Source organism: Corticium candelabrum, chromosome 2 (genome assembly GCF_963422355.1).
Source record: "Corticium candelabrum chromosome 2, ooCorCand1.1, whole genome shotgun sequence".
Lineage (NCBI taxonomy): Eukaryota > Metazoa > Porifera > Homoscleromorpha > Homosclerophorida > Plakinidae > Corticium > Corticium candelabrum.
The window spans coordinates 2,574,715-2,584,714 of NC_085086.1; the positions used below are offsets into that span (position 1 = coordinate 2,574,715).

At 41.5% G+C, this 10,000-nt stretch overlaps 3 protein-coding genes across 5 annotated transcripts in view; 2 read left to right on the forward strand and 1 right to left on the reverse strand.

Annotated features, from left to right (window-relative positions):
* Positions 1 to 2,719, forward strand: part of LOC134176269 (uncharacterized) — a 3,365-nt gene extending 646 nt beyond the window's left edge. Inside the window, exons 1-8 of the mRNA XM_062642944.1 lie at positions 1 to 87; positions 149 to 206; positions 1,123 to 1,454; positions 1,592 to 1,777; positions 1,844 to 1,879; positions 1,934 to 1,984; positions 2,057 to 2,101; positions 2,272 to 2,719. The exon at positions 1 to 87 is cut by the window's left edge and continues 646 nt beyond it. Of these exons, the coding sequence (XP_062498928.1) occupies positions 1 to 87; positions 149 to 206; positions 1,123 to 1,454; positions 1,592 to 1,777; positions 1,844 to 1,879; positions 1,934 to 1,984; positions 2,057 to 2,101; positions 2,272 to 2,588 (1,112 nt within the window). The 3' untranslated portion in view covers positions 2,589 to 2,719. The remainder of the gene's footprint in view (positions 88 to 148; positions 207 to 1,122; positions 1,455 to 1,591; positions 1,778 to 1,843; positions 1,880 to 1,933; positions 1,985 to 2,056; positions 2,102 to 2,271) is intronic.
* Positions 2,720 to 3,636: 917 nt separating this feature from the next.
* LOC134198407 (ankyrin repeat, PH and SEC7 domain containing protein secG-like) lies at positions 3,637 to 6,124 on the reverse strand. Of its 2 annotated transcripts, none has more exons than XM_062667799.1 (7): positions 6,072 to 6,124; positions 5,205 to 5,342; positions 5,040 to 5,135; positions 4,666 to 4,764; positions 4,185 to 4,378; positions 4,005 to 4,087; positions 3,637 to 3,775 (listed from the first exon to the last, which is right to left on the reverse strand). In XM_062667799.1, the coding sequence occupies exons 2-7, from the start codon at positions 5,322 to 5,324 to the stop codon at positions 3,741 to 3,743; spliced, it is 627 nt and encodes a 208-aa protein (XP_062523783.1). In that variant the 5' UTR covers positions 5,325 to 5,342; positions 6,072 to 6,124; the 3' UTR covers positions 3,637 to 3,740. The 2 variants fall into 2 exon arrangements, with proteins under 2 accessions (XP_062523783.1, XP_062523782.1); XM_062667798.1 differs by having other exon boundaries at positions 6,042 to 6,124.
* A 1,175-nt stretch (positions 6,125 to 7,299) lies between these two features.
* LOC134198632 (pleckstrin homology domain-containing family G member 3-like) overlaps positions 7,300 to 10,000 on the forward strand; it is a 25,235-nt gene continuing 22,534 nt past the window's right edge. For both annotated transcript variants that reach the window (XM_062668042.1, XM_062668043.1), the window contains exons 1-2: positions 7,300 to 7,467; positions 7,545 to 7,660. In XM_062668042.1, coding sequence (XP_062524026.1) covers positions 7,410 to 7,467; positions 7,545 to 7,660 — 174 coding nt within the window. In that variant the 5' untranslated portion in view covers positions 7,300 to 7,409. The remainder of the gene's footprint in view (positions 7,468 to 7,544; positions 7,661 to 10,000) is intronic.

The window sequence follows — 10,000 nt, forward strand, 5'->3', positions numbered from 1 at the left end:
CAGTACAAGATAGAGAGGAAAGCTCTAACACTCTACAGTGTACTGTGGCTATGGAGGTACCTCCCCGTTTTACTGAAATAACAACAGGTAAATCAATTTTTAGTGTCAGTGAAATTGACAATTTTTCTTGACAGTGTGTATATTTTAGGTGATAGGCCTGCACTTGGCACAGTACCGGATGGTATTTCGCGGTATGCCAAAGAAGTGTAAGTTATATATATATATATATATATATATATATATACTGACTGATATATACACTCTTTGTCAATAGTGCTTGCAGATTTGTTATTGTGTGTGTGTGTGTGTGTGTGTGTGTGTGTGTGTGTGTGTGTGTGTGTGTGTGTGTGTGTGTGCACATGCGCGTGCGTGTGTATGATGCTCTATCTAAGTCTTTCTAAAGAGGGATTACATCCCAGACCCATCCGGAGTACAAGTTCAAGTCAGAGTGATAGCGAGTTATGGAATATTTTCTAGGGCAAGAAACTCACACACAATTGCCTTTCTTGACTCAGAAGTAGAAATTAAGGAGTATGTTGTCGTTGACCAGGGATGGACAAGACCTATGGATTGGCAAAATAATATCCTGTAGCAGTTGGGTACTTGTGGGCTTTGCTATCCAGTGCCAGAGCTGCGTCATAGTCGATGTCCCTCCATATGCTCTTGTGAATCTTCAGGTCACTTGTCATTACTGGCCCAGAAACTCCAAGTAGTACGCGGTTGCTCAGTCCTAGGGAGGGGACAACTAGCATCGGATGAAAGGGTTAACGTCTGTGTTTGTGTGCGTGCGTGCGTGCGTGCGTGTGTGTGTGTGTGTGTGTGTGTGTGTGTGTGTGTGTGTGTGTGTGTGTGTGTATGTGTGTGTGTGTGTGTGTGTGTGTGTGTGTGTGTGTGTGTGTGTGTGTGTGTGTGTGTGTGTGTGTGTGTGTGTGTGTGTGTGTGTGTGTGTGTTTAGTTCAACCGTGTGAGTAATACTGTGCGCCTTGGTATTCTTGGGTACGCAACTCACACACAATTGCTCTTTTCTACACGAGTATAAGATTTGGCCTTTGACTAGGGTGGATACACACTTTCAAATAATTTTATATTTATGTTAACATTAGATTATGTTTGTTGTTTTAGCAGAAGACACAGTGACAAAGTAGGAGGATTTTGGCGTGGATGGGCTGACATCCTTGTTGATGTCATTAGAGATGTCAGCTATCTGCTCACCAGCAGTGAATGCAAACATCTACTGGCCAATTCACTTCTGGATATTGAATCTGGTGGAATACATCGTGATGAAATAGTCCAGTCAAGTGATGAAGTGTTTATCACACTCGATTTGTGGATTACAAATCAAGGAGACAAAGCTACGTTAGATAGACTGTTTCGATTCATGCAGACAGTAGACTTGTTTGAAGCTTTGAAAGAGAGATTGAATGAACGCTTGAAATCACAGAAACCCATAAAAGGTGAGTGTGTCTTTCTTATCATTTTAGTATTTGTTTTAATTTGGTTTTCTTTCGTTCGGTGGGCATTGCTCGCTTTTATCCTGCTCAATTGCTTCGTGTTGTTAATGACAACACATCAACTTGTTGACTGGAATTAGGTTTAGAAATGGGATTGAAGTATGACCAAGTGACGAGCGCTGTAGAATGCACGTCTGCATACAAACTTCGTGCCATTTACGAAAGAAAACGCAGTGAAGTTGAAGAATACAGAGCAGCTGCTCACTTGGTAACAGTTGTGCTGGCAATCAAAAGAATGGGATCAGTGGAAGATAATCTACCAGGAGGTATGAAAGTAACACAAGAAGTCTGTTACTTGCTTTCTGAATTACATAAGTATTGCTGTGTCACAGCGAAGCGCGCTTTAGCTGAACCATGCTCTTACAGTGGCAAGTGATGTTTGTAAACAGCTGAATATAGCATTCTCAAGTGAGTTTTTACAGGATTGAGTGCAGTGCTGATGACAATTCAACAGATAGGACAGAGCAACGATGGTATTTCCTATTATTTATAATAAATTTTTATTAATTTCTTGTTTACCTTTTCATCACTTAAATCACTTGAAGAAGGAAGCTGCAATCTGACTGGCGAAGAGAAGTTAAGGAGCCTAGGTGAACTCAGAGCTCTGTGATTATTTAGTGTAGATATACTTTGTGTGAACAGAATGTAGTTAAGTGCTGATAGGTTTGCATGGATTTGAATTTTTACTTGTAATAGAAGGATGCTGCTATTACCAACATTCTGCTGTTGTGTATTCTAATTGTTTCTGTTTTATGTTCAGGTTCTACTGCCAGTCAGGCATCCGGATCTGCAGCAGATCAGCCACAGGAAGGAATTTCTCAGGTTGTTCTTGCTGTCAAACGTACCAGTTCTACGAGATCTTATGTTATTGGAAGAGAATGTGGCTACAGCATTGGGGAACTTGAGCAACTACGACAATTTCCCAACAATTGTGACAGAATCCAATATCTGTTTGACATGATGACACAAAAGATGGGAGAGAAAGAAGCTGCACACAAGCTTCTTCATGCATGTAAGGTGATTGAACCTCCAACATACGAAGCTGTGATGGAGGAGATGAGGGGAGGAAGAAAGTGAATGACAGTTCTTTCAACGTGATTGTTTGTGATCTAGAACTTGTATGTTGTAGTTCTTGTATGTTCTGTGACTCCTTCAATTGCACTATAATATTAGATGTACTGTATGTCTCTATTGCTTGCTTGCCTATTGAATAGTTTACAGTGCGCGTTTCCTCCGGAAGTCTGGGGAGTGGCTGCACACCCCAAAGTGTGCCATTATGCATATGAGCACTATAAAGACCACCGGTTTCAACAGAAGGTCAAACATCCATATAGCAAACAGTAGTTCACCATCTACAATCTCTCGATCATTAGTGTTGTCTCGAGGGTTTTGCTTTGAGTTACAGCTAGCTGACAGCGACAACAGCTTGTAAAACTTATATGTTGAGGTGGATATAGGGAATGTTACGTTTGCTTAATTAAGCCTTCGGCATCTAGCACGTCGCGTCCAAAACAACAAGAAGTGACGCTCAATACAGTAATTCAGTATGATGTACGCTAAGCTAATTGGATACCACGACAGTGATAACTGGAAGACAGAGAGTTTCATAACGGTCTTTTTGCCGACTGGGTGGCCGTGCGACCTTAATTTCTTTCGCAAGCTAAGTCAAGAATTCCCGGAAATCCAATTCTTGTAGGGACTATGTGCGTGCAGCCTCTATTAGGTAACGTGAGTACTGTACCTCAATTCTAAGCGTGCGGAAGAACAGGACCTTGGCATGGTAACTTTATATAGCAACTCATCACACTAATGACTGGTCAGCATGTTGGCCAGTCAAATCTAGAAGATCAATTTATACATAATGAGTTGCTTTCACTTGTTAGTTAACTTGCTTGTCCTTCAGTCTCTCTTCTATTTGTTTGACTGTCATAAAAGAAGGTATGAAAAACGGACAGAAAAATAAACTGTATGAGCCAGTTATAACCAATAACACGTATACCAAATTATTCATCTGGTAAAATAGCACAGAGGCACGTACTGGCCGTCAATAGTCTGTAATGCATGTACTGTAGCAGACTGACCATTCTCGCTATTGGGATGAATAGACACAATACAACATCCACAATATTGTGAATAAAATACAATGCCAATACAACGAGACCACTAGATACCGGATAACATGTCATGTCAAATGTACTGATATAAAAGTTCCACAGTGTCCATTGCACACTAGGAAGTGGTTGCGGAAGCATCCTTCTTTCTACCTGATAAAAGCAAACAATCATTATTTTTATTATTTTAACTGACGTCATCATTATATAAACAACATAATAGCCAAACAACAATTTAAAAATTGATATAAATGACTCTACTAGAGGATCAAACAACTCAAACCAACATTCCTATATTCCTACAACAGAGTTAATTAACAAACAAACAATGCGGTAAGAGCACAAGAGAAGAAAACATGGGACTAATTAAATTTCTACTTACTACTTATAACTTCTCTCATCAGATCCACAACTTCCTTGTGACGTTGATTCCTTGCCATTTGCAGTGGTGTTCCTTCTGATTCACTGTCACACCACAATCATGTTAATTAAATAAACATACTAATTAGTAATACATACTATTCACTGTACATAAAGTAGGAAAACATTTGCCATTCATCACCTTAAATAATTAGGATCCGCTCCATGTTTCATGAGAAGGCGACAGCTAGCTATTAGACCATCATAAGCAGCATGCCACAATGGTGGGCAACCATCATTGTCATTGACTTCAACATCAACACCACGAGCAAGAAATTTTTCTAAAATGGCTACACGATCATGAGCAGCTGCAATGTGAACTGCATTCATGCCCATCTAAAGGAAACACAACATGTGAAGATATGGTGAAGTCATGCACACACATGGTGGTGACATCCATTAATCTACATGACACACTCAACCACCAAACTTCCATGTATTCAAACACTCACTAACATACTGACAATGTAAGTACAAAAAATATATTCAGAGTGTTTCAGCTTGCACATCCTCCATGCAGAGTGACACACACGTACTCCCACATGCTCGTGCATGCTCACTCACCCACCAATTACCACACAGAATACAGTAGCTAGACAAGTACGTTCAATGGATTTACTGACGTGATTCCTCTTGACCATATCGGAACCCTTTTCCAAGAGTAGTTCTGCAATCTCTTCACATCCTTCACTTGCAGCTGCCATCAGAGGAGTCCATCCAGTCTACACACAACAACACAAGATTATGATAACACACTCCCATACCCACCAATAAGGGACACCCACACCCACACACCCACACCCACACACACACACCCTCACACCCACTCATTCACTCACTCTCTGTCTCTCTTTCTCTCTCACACACACAGACAGAGACACACAAATCTCACACTCACATTCGTATATTTCATAAATTTTAATGAACATTAACTGTTATTGTTAACCATTAACACAAACATGACAAATTGATTCAGACATAATTATTAACAACTCACATCCGTAATATCATGGACTCCTGCACCTCGTTCCAACAACATAACTGCCATCTCCTTGTTCTTGTTAAAACAAGCTTGCATAAGAATGTTCACGCCCTAGTTAATATCAAACAGAGCCACTTCAGTTCAACATTTAGGACATCCCATGTATCTCATAACACCTACTCCAACCCATTGAGTTGCATTGAGTGATGCTCCCTGATCTATCAGTGAGATGGCTTTAGGTATGTCATTCTTTTCGACAGCATCAAACAACTCTCTATCTATTCCCTCGGTTTCTGCCATTCTGAATGTCGAGCAACACTGTCAAATCCACAACAACGAAATAACACATACAAAAGAGTATACTGAATTGATTCTATGACATCTTATTTACAGTCATATCATGAATACCAATGGATAAAGAACCTGAAGTCTAGAACAAGGAGTCTAACAACGAAATTCAAATGTACAAGTTTTAAATTAAATTTAAATTTGATTAAAATTAAAAACACGCCCAGCAATTAAAATCGGTGCGCACTCCTGTCAAACAACTATAATCATTCGTGTAGCCGGAAAACAACATTGTTGCCGCAAGCACCTATACGTAGGCGTGGCTTTCCTGGTTTGCAATCAATGACGTCACCCGCGAAACTAAAACGTTAGAGATGATAAAACGTTGCAGGCGCATTGCTGTGTCCTTCAGTATGTTTTTTATGATGCATTGAATGGTGAGAGACTTCCTCCAGCTTGCCTTCACAGTCAGAGCGATTGCAGACTGCGACATAGTCTCAGAAAACAAGCGCTAAACTCATCTCGCTCACTGTTAGGAACAAGTTTCATGCGAGCTTCGTATTTTGTGCAGTATTCGCAGCGGTTTCGGTTTGTTTCGCATCTATTCCGAAAGGTGCAAAGGTCGAACACGCCCTCTCTGGCTTCTGGCTTCTGGCTTCAGCCAGTGAGAACGAGCACCTGGTTGTCGTTAAACAACATGATTACATGCTTTATTGATGAATAACTCACCGCGTAGATCTTGTAACGAGTTGTACGTACCTGTCCAAGTCGTCGGTTCTGTGATAATCTCACGTGATCTTAATGCATGGCATTTCCTGTTTGTGTAATATGCAGGCTTTTTATGATATCTGGGTTTGCGTCTCTGATAAGTTAGCGTGCGCGACATGTTAGTTCACGGAAACGGTAAACCAGCGCACTAGAAGTCCGTATAGCGCCAAATAACGGCTCTTTACGTCTATATTTCCTGGTCTCACGTAACTGGACTATACTTCTGCGTATATACTTTCAATCCAACGATGCCTGTTCCGTAACCACTCACTTTCAAACAATGTACGTGTTTGTAATTGGTAAACACTGCAGCATGTCAGGACTCGAGTGTTTGCAACTGGTAAATGAACTGGGCGGAACCAAAAAAGTGTGACGCGCCGGTGGGGTCTGGCTACGCGAAACTACACAGTGACATCTAGAGATCTCTGCAGTGACCTAGACGGCTCTCAGTCTACAGTGACACCGAGCCTCTAAAATAGGTCCTCACCGATCTCGCTGCATAATGCAAATTAATCAATTAAAATGTTTGCGAGTTTGTTGAAACGTTTTCGCCTCTAGGACACTATCATAGCAACTCCTTCTACTTCTCTCTGTCTCTTCAAACACGTTTACGACGCGAAGCAGCTAGAAACAGCTACAACAGTTTGCTATCACATCATCGACATGTGTCTAAAAAAGTACCTCGGAATTCCGAACATTGCACGTGACCTCGATGCTCTTGCCCACTCTCCGCCATCATACTTCCGCCTACGCTATCCTCTCACGGGAGGCTTCGCTTGGGTGGTCCCTATCGGGCAAGCTTTCAGCATTTATCAAATAACATTTAGCGGGTACTTAGCTAAGCCGACGTTGACACGATGCAGTTGCAATAATTGTCTTCCAATTGAAAGCGCTTTATTGGCCAAAGTAGCTACTTAATTTAGCCTAACTGAATAGTTATCAAGTCGTTTAACATCTAAAGGCACTCAAGACAGACTGCAATGCGAAGAAGTGTGGGTGTGATTGGCCTCGCGTAGCCAGACTCTACCGCCGCGTCATACTGAGTTTATGTGGACGGAAATTGTAAAATTGCAAGTGCAATTCCTAACACTAACAATGACATCAAGTAAGTTGATAGGTCCGCAGCCCAAAGATTTTTTTCAATCTATTGACATCATAATTAGACTAAAGTTAGTTCTAATGAGTACGCATGCGTCAATCGTTTCCGGTTCCTTCACACTTTATTTCCCGAGTCGAACGCTCGTCGCTTACACGCGTACTGACTCAGACGTCTAGAGTCTTACTATCCTCTCAAGGCTAATAGCGTCGTCTCATTCATAGCGCGTAACCATGGACTTCCCGCTCGCTAATTCGCCTTCTTCTGCGTCGGACGACAGTCTAACACAAGGTCTACTTGTTGTGCAACTGTATATCTTATCTCATCTCGTATCACTGAAGTCATCCCGTTGCGTAAATGTGTTACAGATGTCGTGAGTATCCCGGATAATGTCACACCACCTGTGCTGCAGAGCGAGCGAGTGGGTGAAGAGATTGTGACGACGGAGAGATCGTACGTGAAGTCGCTGGAGGACATGGTGAAGGCAAGTGCAATACGATATCATATTACAATGATAACACTTATGTAGGTGAGAGGCGCGCCCACGCAGTAGTATGTGTGTGTGTGTGTGTGTGTGTGTGTGTGTGTGTGTGTGTGTGTGTGTGTGTGCAGGGCATAATTTCCTTTTTCTTTTTTGCATAGCGGTATTGCTACACAAATTGCAAACTGAGTAGCAGTAATGCAAAATTTCGTCGCAACCATATTTTTGCAAAACAAAGCAATTAATTAATTAATTGCCCAGACAGTTCTTGTGTTTCTAGTCTACAGGCGCAAGTTCATAGGCAGTGCCAAACTGTGAATAGTGATGATACTATTAAATTTGTTATTATAACACAATTCCCTTTAGCTAAGTGGAAACGAAGTTACTTGAATAGTAGCAAGTGGCACCCTGCCCATGCAAATTTTAGAAGCAAAGTATACTATTCATTAACTTGTTTTGAACCATATGGCTGAACGTGTGGCCTCCTTGGAGTGCTGAAGAACCGTTGGACTGCAAGTGTAGGGTCAAACTGTGCCAATGGCGGACCATCAACGCTAATCCTCGATCATCAAGTGATCTAAGGTATCATCACTAAGACTTGACTGCCAGTCACTTTTTATCCTCCTTATAGCACTGAAACCACGCTTCACTATGGCATTGCTGACTGGAAACACCAGCAGTATGCACACCAATTGCACAAAGTTTGGAAATTTCTCTTTGTACTTGGACAGAAGCAGTGACCATACAGTATTTTTGGATGGTGTCGCAAGTTATCGATCCAGTACATCTTGAAGAAGGTCCAGTCTGTCATTACCCCATCCAGCAATACGTTGTTCTTTAATAGAAGACGACAAGAGTGGTATACAGCAAGAGACACATCAGCTTCACCAAAGGCTGCAAGATCATCTCGGTCAGTCGGCCACAGATTAGTGTCAGGGAGACAAACTGCTTTAAAAAATCCCGGTTGTAGACAGCCCATAAGCATGCAACACAGAACTTTAGCATCCTGGACTGCAAGTTGCATGAATTTCAATCAGTGCTGCTAGACGATAAGCTTTCTCAAGGGAGCAACCAGATTCCAACGCTTCTGCAAATACTGCACTTGACTCAGTCTTTAGAGCAGACAACAACAGAGGTACTGGAGACAATGATTCTAGACAACTTCTGGCATGTTGCACAACAGCATATGCATAGCGTTGGACATTATTACATAATTCAATGGCTGTTCGCAAACGCAGCTCAAGATGACGACTTTCATTTCCACAAACCGACAACGATGCAGACCGATACAGACAGTTTCCATCACCATACACTCTAACTGGGCTTAAACTTCTATCAGCATCTTCTGGATAGAGGTTTGCAGCTATGCTATCGGTCATGTATCTGCAGCTCTCATCTTCAGCAGGGGTAGATAGAGACTCAATGTGTCCTAGTTTCTTCAACAGTTCAGAAGACACTGAGGGTCTCATGTCTTGCTTTAGATACATTAAGAAATCCGAAAGTTCTTGTTGAGGCATACTGCTGCTACTAACTTCCATGTTCGTGCAAAACTGAACTTTAGATTTAGTCGGCGTTGACGTTTCTAGACAGTAGTTGTGCTGTTTGTACTCCTGTTTGGTTTGACCTTTATATTGGAAATTCGCAAATGTTGTGCTGTTTGTACTTCTGTTGTGAGGACCTGTAGGTTGGGAAAGCTGTACTGTTTGTACTTTTCCCTGTTTCTGTGACAGTGCTGTTTGTGTTGACCTTTACATTGGAAGGGTCTCATGCAACTACACATTGCATGATTGTTTGTTATTTTAGTTGGTTGACCTCCTACATTAGCTACAATATAAAAGTGCAAGTACATTGACTACACTGTTACTTACTTTTGTTCCTTTTCTACCTTGTTACATAGTTACAATGGAAGTCTCAATAGCTAGCTTGTTTCAAGTTTCTGTTTCTGTTGCCATCCCTTCTGCTAATGAGATGATAGTTTTAGCAGGTGTTCTGCTAATGTGCTTTAGTTTCATCATGTATTGCACAGCATGACCACTCAAGTAAAGGATGGTTCATAATTGAATAAAGATATAATAGTATATTATATACAGTATCTTCTCACACATTGCTATATGCATTATAAGGTTCTTGGTTAGACTCCTACAGTACTTGGATGCAATTCCGCATCGCAGTTTGTGCGACACGTAGCTGACTTTGTTTCGCAACATACAAAAATTGATTCGCAAACTGCGATGCGATACCGGATAAATTATGCCCTGGTGTGTGTGTGTGTGTGTGTGTGTGTGTGTGTGTGTGTGTGTGTGTGTGTGTGTGTGTGTGTGTGTGTGTTTGTCACTGTGTATG

Coding starts and splice junctions, on each gene's coding strand:
- LOC134198407 (XM_062667799.1), bottom strand. CDS start 5,324: ATGGCAGAAACCGAGGGAATAGATAGAGAGTTGTTTGATGCTGTCGAA. Junction 5,136..5,204: donor ATGCAACTCAATGGGTTGGA/GTAGGTGTTATG, acceptor GATATTAACTAG/GGCGTGAACATTCTTATGCA. Junction 4,379..4,665: donor ATATGGTCAAGAGGAATCAC/GTCAGTAAATCC, acceptor TGTTTCCTTTAG/ATGGGCATGAATGCAGTTCA.